This window comes from Lynx canadensis, chromosome E1 (genome assembly GCF_007474595.2).
Source record: "Lynx canadensis isolate LIC74 chromosome E1, mLynCan4.pri.v2, whole genome shotgun sequence".
NCBI classification, from domain to species: Eukaryota; Metazoa; Chordata; class Mammalia; order Carnivora; family Felidae; genus Lynx; species Lynx canadensis.
This window is the reverse complement of record NC_044316.2, coordinates 45,957,944-45,979,733: the sequence shown is the minus strand read 5'-3', so window position 1 is coordinate 45,979,733 and position 21,790 is coordinate 45,957,944. Positions and strand designations below refer to the sequence as shown.

At 45.3% G+C, this 21,790-nt stretch overlaps 1 protein-coding gene across 5 annotated transcripts in view; it reads left to right on the top strand.

Annotated features, from left to right (window-relative positions):
• PECAM1 (platelet and endothelial cell adhesion molecule 1) overlaps positions 1–21,790 on the top strand; it is a 75,963-nt gene that overhangs the window by 9,074 nt on the left and 45,099 nt on the right. For 4 of the 5 annotated variants that reach the window (XM_030296217.1, XM_030296218.1, XM_030296221.1 and 1 more), the window contains exons 3-5: positions 6,582–6,737; positions 6,824–6,850; positions 18,499–18,792. In XM_030296217.1, coding sequence (XP_030152077.1) covers positions 6,674–6,737; positions 6,824–6,850; positions 18,499–18,792 — 385 coding nt within the window. In that variant the 5' untranslated portion in view covers positions 6,582–6,673. Of the gene's footprint in view, positions 1–6,581; positions 6,738–6,823; positions 6,851–15,630; positions 15,732–18,498; positions 18,793–21,790 lie in introns of those variants that run through there. The other variant, XM_030296220.2, reaches the window with a different exon arrangement.

The window sequence follows — 21,790 nt, the reverse complement described above, 5'->3', positions numbered from 1 at the left end:
TCTCTCTCTATATAGATTTGCCTACTTTGGACATTTCATATAAATAGAATCATATACATGTGGCCTTTCATGTTTGGTTTCTTTCACTTACCATGACGTTTTCAAGGTTCATCCATACTGTAGCAGGTATCAATCCTTCATTCTTTTTTCTGCCAAATAATATTCTATTGTATGGATACATCACTTTTATTTATCCGTTCGTCAGTTGATAGACATTTGAGTTCCTCCTGCCTTTTAGGTATTATTCGTAATGCTGCTGTAAACGTCCACATACAAGTATTTGTGTAAGTGTGTTTTCATTTTCTTTTGGGTGTATATACCTAAGAATGGAATTGCTGCTGGATCATATGGCAATTCTAGTTTTGTTTTTTTTTTTTAATTTTTTTTAACGTTTATTTATTTTTTTGAGACAGAGAGAGACAGAGCATGAACAGGGGAGGAGCAGAGAGAGAGGGAGACACAGAATCCGAAACAGGCTCCAGGCTCTGAGCTGTCAGCACAGAGCCCGACGCGGGGCTCGAACTCACGGACCATGAGATCATGACCTGAGCTGAAGTCGGATGCTTAACCAACCAGGCCACCCAGGCACCCCGGCAATTCTAGTTTTTAAGCTTTCCAGCGTGGATGTATCATTTTACAATCCCACCAGCAATGTCTGAGGGGTTCTAGTATCTCCATCCTCACCAACATTTAGTATTGTCTTTTTTTTTTTTGATTTTGGTTTTACCCTTTTTATTTTATTATTAGTTTTTATTAAATGTTTATTGGGGCACCTGGGTGGCTCAACCAGTTAAGCATCCAACTCTTGATTTCAGCTCAGGTCATAGTCTCGCGGTTTGTGAGATCGAGCCCTGCATCAGGTTCTGCTTTCACAGTGCAGAGCCTGCTTGGGATTCTCTATCTCTCTCTGCCCCTCCCCCCATCTCTCCCGCCCCCACCCCCTTCTTACCCAACACCGCTCCTAGCTTCTCAGAAGAAGCACTTCCTGAGTTGTTGTTTTGGGTTTTTTTTTCCTTATTACAGCAGGCAGTTTTTTCCTGTGGTTAATGAATTGCTGTGTTACACATTTGTGTGATTTTCCTGGTATTTGGGCAGAGGCACAGCATGTAGAAACCACTCTGTTCTCCTTCAATTCCCTTTACCGAAAAGAGGAAGAAGGGAACAGCACTGTAAGGAGAAATATAGTTTCTTAATTAGTTACCAAACAGCTAAAATAGTTTCTGGAACTTTTTTTTTTTTTTTTTTTTTTTTGATTATGGAGTCCACTGAGGACAAAGAGCTAGAAGGGGAGAGATACGTGAGGGCCACACACATATAAAAAGCCACTGAATTGACTATTTTTTTTATGTTTATTTTTGAGAGAGAGAGAGCTTGCAAGCAGGAGAGGGGCAGAGGAAGAGGGGGACCGAGGATCTGACACAGGCTCCATGCTGACAGCAGAGAGCCCAATGTGGGGCTTGAATGCATGAACTGTGAGCTCATGACCCAAGCCGAAGTCTGATGCTTAACTGACTGAGCCACCCAGGCACCCCTTAATTGATGAGTTTTAAAAAGCTGAACTAGAAAACATTCCATTTATATATTTTTAATTTTGAATAAGACATTCAGACTGTACAAATAAAGAATAAGGAGCCTGATCATCTTTTCGATGGATAAAATAAATGAAGGAGAGTATACAGTCCAGTTCTTACGTCATAGCTGGGGGAAGAGAGGAGGAAGAGATTGTTGGGATAACTAGAAAGAGTGGGTCCCGTAGAAAGAGACTAAGAGGGAGGCAGACCCATAGTGAGTGGGGGTGAGGAGGCTCTCCTGTGAAGGATCAGCCACATGTTGACTTGGCTCCCGAGGGGCCTCAACACAAGTCACCCTGTAGTAAGTATTGTCTGGGCCGGGGTGGTGGGGACAACAGTCATTCCAAATAATGTCCAGCACCCGAGGCACAGCTTTTATTTTAGACTTTAATTTCTTAATTTGATTTTTAATAGGTAGTACATTTACATGACTTCAAAACTAAAAAAGACACGAGGTTTCTAAAGAAAAGCACACCAGGGGCGCCTGGGTGGCGCAGTCGGTTAAGCGTCCGACTTCAGCCAGGTCACGATCTCGCGGTCCGTGAGTTTGAGCCCCGCGTCAGGCTCTGGGCTGATGGCTCAGAGCCTGGAGCCTGTTTCCGATTCTGTGTCTCCCTCTCTCTCTGCCCCTCCCCCGTTCATGCTCTGTCTCTCTCTGTCCCAAAAATAAATAAACGTTGAAAAAAAAAATTAAAAAAAAAAAAAGAAAAGCACACCAGAAACTACAACAACATTGCTGTTTGTCAAGAGGTATGCTATGTCTGTGGACCAGAATACTCTAAGACTAAAAGGTCACTTCTCCCCACAATGGTTTACAGGTTCAATACCATTCCAGTCAAAATCGCAGAAGGCCTTTTTTTAGACAGAGATCGAAAAGTTGATTTTATTTTTTTATTAAAAAAAATTTTTTTTAACTCTTTAATGTTTATTTGTGTTGAGAGAGAGAAAGAAAGCAAGCAGAGGAGAGGCGGAGAGAGAGGGAGACCCAGAATCCAAAGCAGGCTCCAGGCTCTGAGCTATCAGCACAGAGCCCGATACGGAGCTCGAACCCATGAGCTGTGAGGTCATGATCTGAGCTGAAGTCGGATGCTTAATCGACTGAGCCACCCAGGTGCCCCTGATTTTATTTTTTTAAGGATTTATTTATTTTGAGAGAGAGAGCACAAATGGGGGAGAGGCAGACAGAGAGGCAGAGAGAATCCTAAGCAGGCTCTGCACTGTCACCACAGAGCCTGATGCAGGACTTGAACTCACCAAGTGTGAGATCGTGACCTGAGCCGAAGTCAGAGGCTTAACGACTGAGCCACGAAGGTGCCCAGAGAAATTGATTTTAAAATGCACAGGGAAGGACAAAGGGCCTAGAATAGCCCAAATTGAGACAGAGCAGCGATTGGACTCCAGTGCCCTCAACCCAGACCACGAAATCCAGCGTTCCTTGATAACTGAAACCCAGTGCCTCCTACTAGCATATCTTGCTTGAATGCGGAAAGAGGCTGCCTCCCAAAGGAGGGACTCCCCTACCAAGACTGGTGAAGACTGAACCAAACCAGTCTGCGCTAGGGTTGGGCCCCTGGCACTGAACTGTCACCGACTTTGCCCCTCATTATAATACTAAAAATCAAGCCTGGTGGAGATTCAACATGCCATTGAGACGTGCCATGTATGACAAAGCACGTTCTGTCCACTGCACCTGTGCGCCCAACTTCCTGTATCTCTCCCCACCTTTACCTGTTGCACCGCACTCCTTTCCTGCCTCAGCCTCTTTAAAAACTTTCTCCAGCCTTTGTTCAGAGACCCAGCATGAAGACCCTTTCCTCTGTGCTGTCTCCCTCTAGCTCCGGCATAAACCAGAACTTCTAGTATGGCCTCTAGAAAATCTCTGTTCCTTGGAGAGCCCAAGGACCGGAGTTGGTAACAGATAAGGAACAAGTGGAACTCTCATACCTCACTGGTGGGAATGTAAAATAGTATACAGCCACTTGGGAGAACAGTGTGGCGGTTTCCTAAAATGTTGAAACATACGCCTATCATACAACCCAGGCATTCTACTCCTGGGTATCTGCCCAAGAGAAATCAAAGTGTGTGTCTGTACAAAAGCATGCTCATAGCAGCTCTCTATGAGCTCAAAATTGGAAACAACTCAAATGTTCATTGATAAATAATGATTTAAAAAAAACTGATATATTCATGCAGTGCAATACTACTTGGCAATAAGAAGAAATTAATAATTGACTATGCTGATAAGAGAAGATAGACACCCCTCCCCACATATTACATACTGTATGATTCCATTTTTATAAAATTCTAAGAATACAAACTAACCTATAGTGACAGAAAGCAGGTGTTTGCAATGAGGAATGGTGCCTGTGGGGTGGCTATTAAAGAGATTACATATTCATTTATGTATTACAGAGGTTAGCTCTTTGTCGATGATGTGAATTGCAAATATTTTTTCCAGTTTGTATTTTTTCTCTTGACTGACCTTTTTTTGGGGGGGAGGGGCAAAGTAGAACTTTTTTTTTCATGGAGTATAATTTGTCAGTCTTTTATATTACAACTTCTGGATTTTAAGTCCTACTTGAACCAGCCTTTGGCATTTCGAGGTCATGAGGAATTCTTTCACGTTTTCTTCTAGATTTTCTATGGTTTTGTTCATACCTTCAGAGGGTCAGTCCATTTGGAATTTATTCTGGTACATGGTGTGAGTTGGGGGATATAGTTTTTTCTGCTTTTCTTTTAAAGTATTGGGGCACCTGCATGGCTCAGTCAATTAAGCATCCGACTCTCAGTTTCGGCTCAGGTCATGATCTCACATGTTCGTGGGTTCAAGCCCCATGTCGGGCTCTGAGCTGACATGTGGAACCTGCCTGGGATTCTCTCTCCCTCTCTCTCCTCCTCCCTTACTCACGTTGTCTCTGTCTTTCTCAAAATAAATAAATAAAAATTAAAAAATTAAAAAAATAATAAAATAAAGTATCAACACTTATTTTAGGGCACCTGGCTGGCTCAGTCGTTTAAGTGTCTGACTTCGGCTCCAGTCCTGATCTCACAGTTTATGGGTTTGAGTCCCTCTTTGGGCTGTGTGAAGAGTCTGCTTCGGATCCTCTGTCTCCCTCTCTCTCTGCCCCTCCCCTGCTCACTCTCTCTCTTAGTTTCTCTCAAAAATGAATAGACATTAGATCAATAAAATATTGGCATTTATTTTGAAAGGGAGCTTTATTTTCTCATGGTGTGCTAAAACTATTAGCATTGTATGTGAAACAATGACTAAGTTTTAGAAGTTTACTTTGGAACTTAGGGGCCTCGGGTGGGACATTTATCACCATTGCTTGAAAGTCACCTTGAGGAGCACAAGCTGGTTACTCCACAGTATACAAAAGTTATCTTTGAAGCCAACCTTTATTTGAGGACTCATGGTGTTTCTTTTTTTCTTGCCAAGTAGAAATTTGGTAGGTGGGTGGGGCGCGGGAGGGGGGGTAGGTTGCTTAAGAAGAGAGTTTACAGTGGGGAGGGGGATAGAGGAAACAAAACAACAAAAGTAAATAGCTCAATAGAAAAAGTTCTGTTGTGTTACACTGCTCTTTCACAGCTCTTATCATAACTTCCATTGAACCGAAGATCAGAGAGAAGAATTGTTTTCTAGCTGGAAGCCATCCCTTCTTGGTATTTGCCCTGCAGCAGAGAAGTCTTTGATTTCCATTGTCCCAGTTTGAACCTGACTTAGATTTACCCTGTGTCAGTATCAGAGAGTAGCATTTCAGAAACAACACTGCCCTCAGACCTCAAGGCAGTAATAGTCTAATTCAGACAATACTGTTAACTTGTCTTCATTCACCCGATCATCCACTCTATTAATGTTTTTTGACCAGACGCTGTCCCTGCCATCATGCAGCCAGCCAGCCGTCCTGTCCACGTGGGTGAGAACAGGCCATTATCGCATACTGTAGAAAATGTCTCAGCCAGGGAAGCCCAGGGGGGTGAGGAATGCAGACAGGGATGCGGAGGAAGGGTGGTTCAGTGTGGGAGAGAAAGAGGAGAATTCTGGAAGAGTGGATACCTGAACTGAGTTACGACACCTGGGTAGGAATAGGTCGGAAAAGGAGAGGGGATGAGTACTCTAGGGAGGGGTATGGCAAAGATAAAGGCTCAGACACGTGATGTGTTCTGGGAACTATAAATTCCAGCAACCAGAATGTAGGGGCAAGGAAAGAATGGGTGACAGACCCGGCTGGAGAGGTAAGCAAGGGCCGGATTGTGGAGGATTATAAACTGACTTCCCCGGGAGAGCAGTGGGGAGCCATTCCAAGGTTTCAAGCAAGGGAGTGAAAGGACCTGATTTATGTCTTAGAAAGCTCCCTGTGGCCTGATATACTCTGTATGTTTAAAGGCACAGGCTGGAGGGGAGCCACCAGAAGGCATGGATACCTCAAAGAGCTGCCTTCATTCACGCTGAAACCAACCGCAGAAGCCAGGGAGAGCCTCCTAGGTCCAGCAAGTTCCAAGCTGAGCTTTCCCCAAGGTGGCAGGTCTGTCTGGTGAACCTGCAATTTTCTGGAAAAGTCAGCCCTGTCCGATAGCATTGCCAGGAAAGGCAGGAGGTCCAAACTTATGCTGTGTAGACAGGCCCATTGGGTTTGGGGTGGCGGGGTGGGGGGAATGGCTCAGGAAAATCAAGAGATCTTGTTGGGTGTCCAAAGAGAGAAGTCCTTTGGGTAGAGGTTGGAAAGAGGGAAGAAGCCTCTCACCCTGCCGTGAGAAGGGGCTCTAAACCCAGGTGAGACAGGAGGGTCAGGAGCACTAAGGCAAATGTCACTTGTAACTTTAAAACAAAGAGTCTGCATTCAGCGGCCCCCTCAGGAAGGCCAGTCATTTCCTGAGGGGATATCGGGCCGCCCCACGCTTCATTGTTTCCAGTTTCCAAGCAATGGCAGCCATTACCTGATCAGCACTATAGTCAGTCTCTGCTTGTGGTGCCAGAAGTTACTAGAGTGCTTTTCTCTACTTTCACAGGGCAGATTTATCTGTGCCACGAGGGAAGTGTCTTCTGCCCCAGGGGCATGGGCCAAAGGCAGAACTAACTGCCTGAAGTCTTTGCTCTCAGGATGCAGCTGGAGACAGCCCAAGACGGCAAGATGTGGCTCGGAGTGCTGCTGGCACTTATGCTTTGTGAGTTTTTATTCTCTTTCCACAGTCCTTAAACTTCATGAGAATCAAAGCTGAGGAAATGAGCATATTTCTTCTGTCTTTTCCAGGTCCAGGCCTTGAAGGACAAGAAAACCGTAAGTTGTAAAGTTTCTACCTAGCTTCACTGTGTCTTTTCAGGATTCTTAAAACTCACAACGAACTGCTTGGGTTTCATGTTTATAACAACTGAGAAACATATTGAGAGCTAAAGTCTATTTCTTTCTGGCATTTTTAGAAGGCTTTTAGAATAAAATGCCTCTTCTAAGCCAAGTTCTAATCAGCGTGTGCTAGGAGTCGCATACATTTTCTCTAGAAACAAGTGCATTGCTATTTGTGAGGATTGGGGAAGTGATAAAAAAGAGTGATTTGTTTTACCATAAATTTGTTTTACCATAAATTTCTTAATTTCATATTCTCCCCTATGCCCCATTGTATTTGTTCAAGTGAGACATAATCAATTTGTTAGATTCTTGAAGACAGAACATAAATTGTTGTTACGACTTTTCTTCTAAATGATCTGAAACAGATCCTGGATTTCACTTCCCATCGGCCTGTGAGGCTCTGATAATATTTGTAATGTTTTGTGCTTGTGGACAGGAAGGGGGGTTGCTTCTGCCCATCTTGGAGGTCTGGTGTATCATCCACTTTAGAGCTAATTTTGAATCTTTAAGACAAGATCAGATGCTTGACGGGGTCTGGGGGCTAAATGGAGGGAGAGCCCACAGAAGAGGATCCCCTTGTCGCTCGGCAAAAGAACGGGGTTGACTGGATTGCAGACAGTTGTATAGTTCTTTGGAGATGATGTGCACGGATGACGCTAGTTTGCTGAGCCCAGGCTTGGAACAGTGGCTCTGGGATTGGCCAGTGCGGCTACTAACAAAGCCAGTCTGCTGGTCTCCTGTCCATGTGCTCTAGTGGGCATTTGATTCCCAGGGCAACTCATGGAGACAGGATATCCCTGATCTTTGTAAGCATCCTAATGGACCGATGATGTCTCTATGACTCCAAGAAATAACCAACTCGCCCAGGTGAGAGCCAGTTAGCAGGGCATTGGCACTAGAACTTTCACTGTGTAAAATATGGCTGTCTAGAGCCAGAGGCCCAACTCAGATCTTTAAAAAAAAAATTTTTTTTTTAACGTTTATTTATTATTGAGAGACAGAGAGACACAGAGCATGAACAGGGGAGGGGTAGAGAGAGAGGGAGACACAGAATCTGAAGTAGGCTCCAGGCTCTGAGCTGTCAGCACAGAGCCCGACGCGGGTCTCGCATTCACAAACTTCGAGATCATGACCTGAGCCGAAGTCGGTGGCTCAACCAACTGAGCCACCCAGGCGACCCCAACTCAGATCTTTAAAGCCACTTTCACTTTGCCTCTTTGAGACTTTTTTCCCCGAATCTGTAGAATGGGGATGATAAGAGAATTGATCCCATAGAGTCTGTATGAGGATGAGATTAGATAAAAGGAAGTGACTTACCTGCGTGGCATGCAATGACTGACAGTGGTTTAGTATCTGGTCTTAGCCCTCCACAATCATGGCTCCTGCACTGCCCCTGTCTGTCCGTTGCTGTTCACATACCTCAGCTCTCGTCCACACCATGCCCTGCAAACACACAGGTTGCTGGGCTTCTGCTTCCCAGGACCTCCAGTCTCTCCCACCTCCCTACCTCACATGGGAGGGTATCACTCCCTTCCCAGGGTTCCTGGAGAAAGGCCTCTGTATCTTCAGGGAAGACCTCAGAACTGTAGGACTTGGAGCAGGGAGACTCTCCCACTGCTTCCTCAGGCTATCACCTTGTTTTACACTTGAGGAGACGGAGGCTCAGGGGCCATGAGGTACTTGTGTGTGGTCAATGCTGAGTGTTAGCAGAGTGAAGACTAGGACCAGGTCTCCCGTTCCTCAGGTCACCCAAGACCGTGCTGACCACACGTTTGACACGCATGACGCCAGCTTGCTCCACATTGCCTGCTCTGTGGTCGCACTCCTTGGTCAGCCTTGGCCCTTTCCCTTCCTTTTATCCCAGTCTCCCCCACTCAGCCCCAGCCTGCCTGCCTGCCTCAGGAGATGACCTCAGCTCCATCCTTCACCTAGAAAACACTGCTGTCTGCAGGGAACTCCCTCTACTTCCCGCCCTGCCCTGTCTACAGGCTTATCTGTCTCCCCACCCATCCTCCCAGCTTCCCTCCCCGCTTCAGAGATGTCAGTCCCTGTGGCTGAACGGGGCCAGCCTGTCCACCTGGGCTCTGAGCCCATCACTCATCTGCCCTGATCTCCCTCTACCATTTTTTTAAAAATATTTTTTTTAAATATTTTTTTATGTTTATTTTTATTTTTTGAGAGAGAGAGAGAGAGAGAGAGAGAGAGATGGAGCACAAGTGGGAGAGGGGCAGAGAGAGCAAGACACAGATCCAGAGCAGGCTCCAGGCTCCGAGCTGTCAGGACAGAGCCCGATAAGGGGCTCGAACCCACGGAATGCAAGATCATGACCTGAGCCGAAGTCAGACGCTCAACCGACTGAGCCACCCAGGTGCCCCTTGCTCTATCATTTATTTAGTCCACCACTCCACTTTTAGTATCTCTGTTTCCCACTCCGTTCTGGCTCTTTCTCCTCAGTCTACAAACACAAATGGTAGTTTTTGGTTTGTTTGTTTTTGTTTTGTTTTTAGGAAAAAGAAAAAACACAAACAACCCACCTCCGTTCATTATCTTGTGTCTCCCCCCAATGAATCCACTCCCTTCCTCAAATTTCTGTCAAGGCTGGTTTATAACTGCAGTCTCTGCTTCCTCAGCTCTTAGTCTGCCCTCACTTAGTACTCTGGTTTTAGCCCCCACACCCCGCTGCCACCAGAATCCTCTCATTAAGGGCTCACCAAAGACCTTATACTACCAAATGCCACGAACACTCCCGTCCCTCACCTTTCTGGACCCCTTTGCTGCCTTTGCACAAAGCCTCCTTCCTTGACCTTCTAGACTCTTCCTTGGTGTTCTCCCACCCCTCTGACAAACCCTCCGCCTCTATTATTAATGACAGTACATTCATAATGTGGTGCAAACATCTCCACCGTCTAGTTCCAGAATATTTTCATCACCCCAGAAAAAAAGTCCTTTCTCATCCATTCAATATTCTCAAGTCTACCCCTTCCCCCAGTCTCACTGCACCTGCCCTACCACAGTCTTTGTAGGTTTTCACCTGAACCATGGTCCAGGATGTTTATAGGCCTCTGGTCTCTCCCTCCAGCCCATAGTAATCTTTCTTTTTTTTACTTTATTTTTTTTAATTAAATTTTATTTTTTTAATGTTTATTTGTTTTTGAGAGAGAGACAGAGACAGAGCACGAACAGGGGAGGGGCAGAAAGAGAGAGGGAGACACAGAATCCAAAGCAGGTTCCAGGCTCTGAGCTATGAGCATAGAGCCCGATGCAGGGCTCGAACTCATGAACTGTGAGATCATGACCTGAGCTGAAGTTGGATGCTTAACTCCTGAGCCACCCAGGCACCACCTATAGTGATCTTTCTAAAGCTCCAATGTCATTCTGTCACCCCAACCTCCCCCCTCCCCGCCCCCCCCCGCCAAATACCCTTAGGTAGGTCCAGCTTGTCAGCACCCTAAAAAACACCCTCCATTCTGGCACCTCCTACCTAGCTTGCCTGGCCCCTCGGGCCCCATATTCTGGTTTCTGTAGTTGTATGTGCCCAGAATACATTGATGTCTTGGTTCTAGGTAGTTTTGCGATAAACATCTTTGCTATAAGCATTTTTGCTGCATAACTACTAGGCCGGAAGGTAGTTTTGTCATGCAAGGCTAAAAAAATAATTGGTTGACAGCTGGTTTTAACAACTGGTTGAGTTTGGTTTCATTTCTCCATTGACATGGTGCTCTGTTTTATGTTCTATAAATCTTAGTCTTCATGATGGTCTATACAGTCGTGTAGAATTTTGAACCCACACTTCCCATAGAACTTTGGAACAGCTATCAATGGACATGTGACAATCTTCCAAGAACAAACAACAGGATGGGAGGCAATACACTTTCACAGTGTAGTACAAAACTCTGTTACAAATATGCATCCTAGTATTTGGAAACTATACCTCTCTCTCTCTTTTATGTTTTTTTAAGTAGGCTCTACACCCAATGTGGGGCTTGAACTCATGACCCAGAGATTAAGAATTGGATGCTCTAGGGGCATCTGGGTGGCTCAGTGAGTTAAACATCCTACTTCGGCTCAGGTCATGATCCCAAGGTTCATGAGTTCGAGCCCCGCGTCTGGCTCTGTGCTGACGGCTCAGAGCCTGGAGCCTGCTTGGGATTCTGTGTCTCCCTCTCTCTCTGTGCCCCTCCCCCACTTGTGCTATCTCCCAAAAATAAATAAACGTTAAAAAAATTATTAAAAAAAAAAAGAGTTGGATACTCTACCAACTGAGCCAGCCAGTCACCTCAAAACTATACCTCTCTTAATGAGGAAGAAGCTTTAGTAGAGAAAGAATGAGGAGACCCATCAATAAGCAAAAAAAAAAAAAAAAAAAAAAAGTATAACACTATGAATGAAAGACTTTGAAGACAAATACTTAGGTACAATCCACGAAATAAAATCAGTTATTTACATAGAATTGGCATGAATCTACACACATTTTAAATGTATTCAATTATTTTTTATAATAGTTTTTCTGATTTTGTTATTCATTTTTCATGTTTTGTTATGTCCTCTTACATGAATGTCCCTCTTTTATTTTCCGTGATTTTATCTTTTACAGCCAAATGGCTTTAAGACAAATTAGTTAGGTGTTGAAAATGTTTGCAGCAAAGATCCTTACCATGAAAATACCAAACATGTGACCTTTCATGCCCCTGTGCCCTGGAACATGCTGTTCTCCTGCCTGGAGCACCCCACCACCCGTTCTTGGCCTGATTCAAGCTTTGGTTCAAGGGTCACTTCCATCACACTTTCCTTGGCCTCCCTAGAGCCACCTTTTTTTTTTTTTTTTTTTTTTTTTTTTTGGTGCTTAATTCATTGTACTTTGGTCATCTAGGTCCCCATCAGCCCATATGGTCTAGGACAGAGAGGATGATTTCTTACTCATCTTGTAATCCCAGCACCTGACACAGGTGCTCACTAAATGTTTCACTGAAGGAGACCCCAACTGAACTTGGAGATGCTTGAGATTCAGATGAGATGGGTCCGTGCATTCTCTGCTGAGCACCAAAGTTCATCAGGGGCTCCCTGCTAACTAGCTCCCTGTAATTTTCCTGACTACAATGGGGGGGCACCTTTCCTCCCCCCATTTCTGAGTCATTTCCAGGTTGGCCAAGACACTGGCTGAGTCATGATGCCTCATCCTCCCAAGAAACATGAGCATCCGCTCACGGGGAGCTTGAGGTACAAGGAAGCAGCCCCTTCTTTCAGGGTCTGGGCATTTGGCATGATGGTCCCTTATCTGGGCTGTGGTGACTTTGTTACCATGGATCCCCCTCCATCAGCCTTCATCTGTCCAGGTTGAAAAGATCTGACCTATTTAGGCTGCTGCCTAACCCCAATCTTTCATCACAATTGTTCGGTAAAGAAAGCCGTGGATCCTTTTCTCTAGAACAAGTGCACACTTGCATCTACTCGAAGGTGGTTCGTGGGCCCCCTACCACCTACCCATGAGCCTCAGGAGGCCCAGGGAGCCCAGATGTGAACACTCACTCTGTTGCATAAATAGTGAGACCTATACATGGTAATCCAGCTTGGCTCTTCCTGGACAGTTTATTCACAAAGAGGACAATGTTTTCAGTATTATCTTAATAATCAGGTAGAGATTTTTAAAGATTAGTTGAGTGGTGTACTACTGCTTAACAAATTACCCCGGAATTTAGTGGCTTGAGATAATGATTTATGGGGCACCTGGGTGGCTCAGTCAGTTAAGTTGACTCTTGATTTCTGCTCAGATCATGATCTCACGGTTCATGCGTTCATGCTCTGTCAGTGCAGAACCTGCTTGGGATTCTCTCTCTCTCTCTCTCTTTCTGCCCCTCCCCGGCTTGCATGAGCACACATGTGTGCACTCTCTCTCTCAAAAATAAATAAACTTAAAAGATAACAATTTATTATCTCACACCTTCTGAGGGTCAGGAATCTGGGGAGTTCTGGCTCAGGGTCTGTCAGGAGATTGCCCATAAAATGCTATTCAGTATTACAATGATCTGAGGGCTTCTTTAAGGCCAGGGGATTTGCTTTTAAGCTAACTCATGTGGCTGTGGGCCTCTCTATCGGGATGCTCAGGGAGCAGCTGATTTTGCACAGAGTGAGTGATCCCCCCAAAAAGAAAGAGTGCTCAAGACAAAAGTTGCAAAGTCTTTTGTAACCTAAACTCAGAAGGAGCGAACAAGCATGCCAATATTTTGGGGTCACAAGAATAACCCTGGTATGATGTGGGAAGGGATAAAATGCACGTGTGAGGGGAGCCTGGGCAACTCAGTCGGTTGAGCATCGGACTTCGGCTCAGGTCATGATCTCATAGTTCATGGGCTCGAGCCTTGTGTGGGGCTCTATGCTGACAGCTCAGGGTCTGGAGCCTGCTTCGGATTCTGTGTGTCCTTCTCTCTCTGCCCCTTCTCCACTCGCGCTCTGTCTCTCCCTCTCAAAGATAAATCAACATTTGAAAAAATGCAGGTGAGGGGCGCCTGGGTGGCGCAGTCAGTTAAGCGTCCGACTTCAGCCAGGTCACGATCTCGCGGTCCGTGAGTTCGAGCCCCGCGTCAGGCTCTGGGCTGATGGCTCAGAGCCTGGAGCCTGTTTCCGATTCTGTGTCTCCCTCTCTCTCTGCCCCTCCCCCGTTCATGCTCTGTCTCTCTCTGTCCCAAAAATAAATAAACGTTGAAAAAAAAAATTTTTTGAAAAAATGCAGGTGTGAATAGCAGAGGGCAAGGTTCAATGGACGCCAACTTGAAGGCTGGCTTCCACAAGGGTTGTGGTGGTGGTGGTGGTGTCAAAACTCTGTGCTGCTTTTGTTACATCATGTCAGTGAGGTTTTGTGTTTTGTCACAGAGCTGGGTTTCATAAATCTATGGTAAACATATTGATCAATTTTGTAAAATGCTTTTCCTTCTTCCATCCTGTTGTCCTTTTTTTTTTTTTACATTTTATTTATTTTTGATAGAGAGAGACAGAGCACAAGTAGGGGAGGGGTAGAGAGAGAGGGAGACACAGAATCTGAAGCAGGCTCCAGGCTCCGAGCTGTCAGTGCAGAACCCGAGGTGGGGCTCAAACCCACAAACCGCGAGATCATGACCTGAGCTGAAGTCAGATGCTCAACAGACTGAGCCGCCCAGGAGCCCCAATCCTGCTGTCCTTTCTTCACCCTTGTCTGTTCCAGTTGACCATGGGACGGTGATGTTTCTTCCAGTGAATCAGTTGAGCTGATTTATGAAGCAAATGTGTGTTTGTTGCTTAGAAAGACCAGTTGGCAGAAGTGCCCCGTGCTAGTGGATCTCATCCTTTCTAAAAAACCACCACCTGATGCTTTAGCCAAGTTTGCTTTGGGGCCCCTGTAAGATGGAAATGAACGAGGCCCGGTCAGTAGGAGACCCACGCAGGGATGGTGCTGAGGCTGGAGGTTCCCGAGTAGAGAAGAACCGGGAATGCAGATGGTGAGCTCCAGGGGGGCAAAAACTGTGCCGATCTCACTCTTCCCTGAACCCCCCACTATTAGATGCGGTGCCTGGCACAGAGAAGCCCCCTTAAATGTCTGCTGAGTGCCAAGGAAGAGGGAAGAGAATGTCAGCCAGGGCCAGGCATTGGGCAATACACACTCTGTCCCTTCAGGGCCCTCAGCCATCTTGGTTCAGTCATTACTCAAGACAGAAATAGGAGGGAAGGCAGGTACTAATGTTCCCACTTTATAGGAGGAGAAGTGGTAGCTGAGAAGAGTTAAGTAACTCCCAAGAGCACTCAGATAATGGCTGTGGAGACAGGGGTTTGGACCCAGACATGCCTGACTTGCTTTCTTCCTGTATCCGCCCAGGTCTGTGTCCCAGTCTAGGGCACGGCCAGCCACGGGTGTGTACTTCACGCAGGCTGATGACATGATGTAGCCTAACACGGCAGGGACGACTAACCCTGGGAGTCTGAAGAAGCCACTGTAATTAACCTGGGAAATCAAGAAATGGTTTTCTTTTGAAAAAATTCATTAGCCAAAGGAGTGGATATCGAGTTTCAGAGACCTGAAGACTCAAGTTGGGTTTTATATCTGTGACTGGCAGACAGAAACCTAGCTAACATTTCTCAAGCATTCATCTGTGCCAGGAACTGTGTTCCCAGTACTTAAACTTGGGCTCCCATTTACACTTACTATTATTATGTCCATTGTGTGGGTAAGCAAACTGAGGCTCAGAGAAGCTCAGGAATTTGCCAAAAGCCACACAGTTTGTGACCAGAGGTGGGATTTGGCCCAGGCAGTGTGGCTCTGCACGTACCTTCTTCTCCTGTTAGAATCACTGTACTAAACAGCATGGCTTAAAATGAGGAGGAGGTGATGAAGGAGTAGTGAGATGTCCTGTCCCTACCTGGAAGGGACCATATTAATGGATGGGAAACTTCTGTTCTGAGAGCTCACCCAGCAGGCTCCTCAGACCAGGAGCTGGTAAGGAATAGCGAAGACAAAAAAGGGAGTTCTAAAGATTAATGCTGCGGGAAACAACTTGCATTTTATTTATTTATTTATTTTTTTTAATTTTTTTTTTTCAACGTTTATTTATTTTTGGGACAGAGAGAGACAGAGCATGAACGCGGTAGGGGCAGAGAGAGAGGGAGACACAGAATCGGAAACAGACTCCAGGCTCTGAGCCATCAGCCCAGAGCCCGACGCGGGGCTCGAACTCACAGACCGCGAGATCGTGACCTGGCTGAAGTCGGACGCTTAACCGACTGTGCCACCCAGGCGCCCCACAACTTGCATTTTAAACAATCACCTCATTTTGTTTCATGGACTGATCAGGTGCTGTTTTTTGTTAAATTAATTGCTCAGAAGAAAGGGACAGGTGTGGACAGTTGTATTCCTTTTAAAACCTGAGACATATTAGACACAAAGTCTAAACTGTTCAAAAAGACTTGACTTTTATTGAAAGAGAGAGAAAGAAAGACAATTTTTGCCAGTCTCTCTGGTCAGCTAGCTAGCTATCCATTTTCTTATTTGAAAAATGATTTGGGACCACTTATAAAAATTATGTGCTGTTGTTCATGAGGAGAACATAAATGAGGAAATCAGAGTGGAAGGTAAATAAAGGCAGGCCAAAGAAACTATGAGTCTTTAAACACACAGAAATTCATCCCAAAGTTTGCTAGAAGCAGAGGTGAAATTTTGGGTTAATGCTTCTTAGCAGTCAAAGCCAAAAGGAAAACAAGACCCATTAGAAAAATTTTGTGGGGGCGCCTGGGTGGCTCAGTCAGTTAAGCATCTGACTTTGACTCAGGTCATGATCGTGCGGTTTGTGAGTTTGATCCTCACATCGGGCTCTGTGCTGACAGCTCAGAGCCTGGAGCCTGCTTCAGATTCTGTGTCTCCCTCTCTCTCTGACCCCGCCCCCCCCCCCCCCAGCTTATACTCTTTCTTTCAAAAATAAATAAACATTTTAAAAAAAGAAAAAAAGAAAGAAAAATGTTGGAATTTACAAGATAGAAATGAATAAACACAGCTTTTCCTAATGTAGTTGAAACACTATGTGAAATCCTGGACAACATCCCGTTGGCATCCTAGACTAGACAATATCGGGTTCCATAAGACAATTTCTTACCAGCATCTATCAGTTTCCTAGCTCTACCACAACGAAATACCACAGACTGGCTATCTTCAACAACAGAAATTAATTTTCTCGCAGTTCTGGAGGCTAGAAGTCCAAGACTAAAATGTCAGCAGCTTTGGTTTCTTCTGAGGCCTCTCTCCTTGGCTCACAGATGGCCGCCTTCATATGGTCATCCCTCTGTGCACATGTCCCTGGTCTCTCTTTGTCCAAATTCCTTATAAGGACACCAGGCAGGTTGGATTAGGGCCCATTTTAATTTAATCACCTTTAAAGGCCTTATGTTCAAGCACAGTCACATTCTGAGGTACTAGGGGTTAGGTTTTGAATATATGAATGTTGTGTGTGGGAGGACGCAGTTCATTCCCTACTAACAGCGTCCCTTGGTAGAGGGCCAAAGCTTCATTCCGTTAATACTAGTAAACGAGGGACCATAGCAAAGTGGTCCAAGCGTGCAGATTTCTGAGATCTTCCTCTGTCCAAGGATAAGGGGATTGGGGATATGTAAGGAGACTCAGTAAATATACATTCATCATGGCCCATGAATATTTTTGTTATCAAAGTATCTGCTAAGAATTGATCTTTAGGAGCCTTACCTAAGCCACAGGACCCTGTTTTGCTTGAATAACACCTGGTGTCTACAGCCCCACACTATTTCTGGCCCCTAAAGCCCTCATGGGCCACATAAACTTTAGGTAGGGTGCCAAATTCTATATATGAAGATCTACCTCTTAAGTTAAAGATCAGGAAGGAGTACATAAGACTCTATCTTTGTATTTGCTTATAGATTGTATAGACCATCTGGAAGAAACTAAATTCAGTGGTTACTTCTGCAAGGGGAGGTGGGAACTGGGTGGGCAGGACAAGAATGGGAATGAGACTTTACACTGTATCTTTTTCTTTTTTTGTTTTAATGTTATTTATTTTTGAGAGAGAGAGAGAACAGGTAGGGGCAAAAAAAAAAAAAAAAAAGGGGGGGGTGGAGTGGAGATAGAGAATTCCAAGCAGGCTCCATGCTGTCAACACAGAGCCCGATGAGGGTCCAATCAAGAGTTGGACATTTAACTAACTGAGCTACCCAGGTGCCCCTGCCTTGTATCTTTTCTTCGCACAGAAAATACATTTTCTTTTTTGGGCCTCAAGTACACAGAATTGGATTGATTATAATCCCTGGCTCATAACATACTCTCATCTTTGATCTGTGCACAGTTACCTTTTGTTTTATTTATATATGCATGCTTTTAATAACACGATAAATTCACGTGACCCCACCACCTAACCTGAAAATTAGAACATCACCAATACTATATCACCCCGTGTATTCCTAATCCTACCCTCCTCTTCCCTTCAGAAGTGACCACTACCCTGATTTTTTTTTTTTAATCTTAAGTAGGCTTCATGCCCATCGTGGGGCTTGAACTCACAACCTTGAGATCAAGAGACATGTTCTACCAACTGAGCCAGCCAGGTGCCCCCACTATCCTGATTTTTTAAATATTAGTTATATCCACCTTTTTTTTTTTCCCATCCACTTTTCTAAACCTGCATTATTTCAAATGATCTATCTTTAGGCTCTTTGGGGTTTTTCACATAGACGTCATATCATCTGCCCTTGGGGATTTTGAAACATTTGACTGCACTATCCGCTCAAAAATTTACATAAAATGTTTATAATCTCAGGATTGTTTTATTCATACTTCATGGACATTGATGAGAAAGGAAGCTAACAAAGCATGGGAGGCACAGTAGTTCTTAAGCCCAAGTCCTGATGCTAGATAGATAGCCTCCACGGCTATCACATACCATCCTTGCCTGTCTGGTCCCTCTAGGCACTGGGATCCCCAGATACTACACTGCAGAGGATGTGAGAATACCAATCTACTGTAATCTGATGTGGTGTAAAGGTCACCAGGATGATGTTTCTGAGATAACAGGTGTGTCTGCTCTCCTTCCCTTGGCATGTAGCCTTCACCATCAACTACATCCACATGAATATCCTGCCGGGGCTGGAGGTGCAAAATGGGGAGAACCTGACCCTGCAGTGCATCGTGGACATCATCACCACCTCCCATGTCAAGCCTCAGCACTGGGTGCTGTTCTATAAGGATGATGTGCTGTTTCACAACGTCTCCTCCATGAAGAACATGGAGAGTTATTTTATTCCCCAAGCCCGGGTCTGTGATGCAGGGACATATAAATGCACCGTGATTCTGAACAACAAGGAGAAAACCACATTGGAGTACCAGGTGTGGGTGAAAGGTGAGTCCCTGCATTTGAACGTAGCTCAAGTGGATGCAGCATAGTGCACGCGGTAGCAGAATAGAAATTGAATGGAGGGTAACACTGGACCTACCTGCCCATCCGTCACCCTTGTCACTCCTCTGCCTGGCATTTTCCTAACCTGCAAAAGTAGGCATGAGACATGCTCCCAATACGCCAGGCTGTTTCTCACCTCCTTGCCTTTGCGTACACTATATTCCCTCTCCTGGGAATACCCTTCTTCATCTTCTCCCTCCTTCAAGACTCAACTCAATCATCTCTTCTCTGACACTTTCCCAAGCAAAACCAATCTCCCCCAGGGTCCCGGTCCTTACAGCTCTTATGCAATCTGGACATGCCGTGGCATTTGTATAAAGGCCACAGGCCGAGTGTTCACATTGGATTCTGCAGTCGTTCTGCCTGGAGTCCAGTTTGGGCAAGTCCCTTAGCCTCTGTAAACTTTAAAATTCTCATCAGTGAAATGAAGATAATAATAATACCCAGCTCAGGGAGTGATTGCAAGGATTAAAAGGTACCTTCTAGATAAAGTGCTTAGTGTAATTTCCCACACATAATTAAGTTCCCCCCAAATGGCAGTTACTGTTTCACTCAATTGCAAATGTTTCTCTCACACCTGTCTGCTCTACTGTGAGATTCCCAAGGAAAGAGATGGTGTTCGGTCTGTTTTTGTATTTCAAACAAAGAATCTGGCTTATGGTAGGCACTCAGTAAATGATTGTGGAATAAATTAGGCAGATGAAAAAGGGGAAGTAGAAATGGATAGAAATGTAGAAGTGGGAGAGAAATCATGGGAAATTTGGGTTCTGAGATATAGGATTCCATCCAGTCACTCATTGCTTTACTCCCTCAAGAAGCATTTCCCAAGGCTGCAAGTCAGGAACAAAAACCAGGTGCAAGACATGAAAATGTGTCAAGTCGAGTCCAGCTCTGGTGGCGGTCACTGTCTGGTGGGGAAGAGAGACATTAAAAAAATAATTACGGTCTAGTGGTCATATGATCTGAGGGCCTTGGGAGCACAAAGATGAGAGGCAACAATTCTTCCTAGAGAAGTTAGGGATGGCTTCCTGGAGGAAGGGACTTTGAGTCCAGATACAGAAGATCATGGAGGAGTTTGCTTGATGGTGAAATGGAGCAAGGGCAGAGAAATGGAAATGTCACATGAGTGGAAGAGCAGAGGCCGAGAAAGAGAAGAGTATCCCAATAGAGTTGCTCTTCAGTGAAATACCCCAACCTTTGGAGTCTTCATTTCCTGTCTTTAAAATAGAGATCACTAGGTAGCAACACGTACCCTTGAAGGTTGTTTTGTTTTGAGGATTAAATGTGATGGCATCAAAGTGTGCTTAGTAACCAAGTATTGAATGAATGAATGAATGAATGAATGCCCATCATGTGTGAGGGGTTCAGCTGGGCCATCCTTAGAAAGGGATAACCCTTTCAGCATATAGAAAGCAGGAAGAACCAGCAGGTAAGTGTTCAGGGGCATTTTCCTTTCATGAACATACAATCTCTGGCCACATTTTTGGTCAGGCCTTTAGGCTTACTTGGGAGACTATGACATCACCCTCCCCCAGGCCAATTCCCCTATGGGTGTCCTTTGGACAGTCAGGGACATGGCTGGCTAGACATCCCTCAGAGTCGCCAGGGGCAACAGCCACAGGGATGCAGAGCAGCCCTTCTCGTCTCCACTGAGGACAGGGCCTTGCCGGCCAACAGCTCCCAGCACTGACTTTAGTGATAAGGAAAGATTGACAGGCTGAATTTGGGCAATGTCTGTTGAAAAGAAATGTGCTGGCAGGCTTTAGAAACTTAGGGTGATTTTTCTTAAAACTTGGATGGTTTAATGGATTGTTAGTGAATTGAACCCTGTGCTTCCTTGACAGCGACTGCCATAACGGTCGTTTCTGCATTTTGTGTGCTCACTTTTGTCATCAGAATAGTCATTCACTCTATTGTTACTTCCAATGATAAGAACTGTCACCTATCAGACCCTCATGGGGTAAACGGTTATAAGTGCTTCACACACGTCATTTAAGCCCTGCAATAGCGCTGAGAGCTAAATGTGACCCTTTCCAGGTGCAGACACAGGCCCAGAGAGGCTGAATGGCATGTTCATGCCTTGAAGTTCCTCAGAGGCAAAGCTGGTTAGAACCAAGATCTCGTTGACTCCAAAGCTGGCCTTTCTAACTCTTAATTATTATTCAGGTCTTTGAGGTAGACCAGAGGCCATTCATTCATTCATTCACTCAACATGTATTGAGTCCCACTCTGGGCTAGGCTGAGGAACCAACAATGAGTAAGATGTGATCCCTTCCCTTGGGGAGATCAGTGTGAAGCAGGGGAACACCTTTGTAAACAGCTGCCACCACAGGTGAAAATAGTGGTACGAATACAGTATAGGTCACCTTCCCAAGAGGACAGCCCATGATGTCCGAACTGGGTGCGTTGAAACAAAGATTCAGAAGAGTCATAAGCAACTAGGTGAAGTGGCAAGGTTTAGGATACCAGCTAGTCTGTCTGACTCTTGAGGTGGACCTCATGACCACCAGACCACGGAGCCTGGACAGGACATCTAGTCTCAGCTAGACCATCCTAGCTCCCCCTCATCTGACCCTGGCTCACCACCTACTGTACCTCTCCCCGCGCCCCTTTCTTTTTTCTAGATGGCCCTCCCGAAAAGTCCATCGTATTCCTTGACACAAGCACCCTGAAATCCCTGTCTTTAGCCCCCAACCTCGTCTGTTCTTAGCCCCCACCTCATCTGTCCAAATAACAAATAACACCCTTCCTCCAAGATTACTCTCAGGCACTATTCCCTTCTAGAATCTTCTCTGATCCCTCAGGCAAAGAGGGCCTCCTTTTTTCCTGACTGCTTCATCACTCATTATCTCTACCACACATTCTAATGCTTAGTTATTTTCAGCTTCACTTTGTGAATCAGGAGGCGAAGTGTCCTTCCTCTCTCCCGCCTCCCACCCCA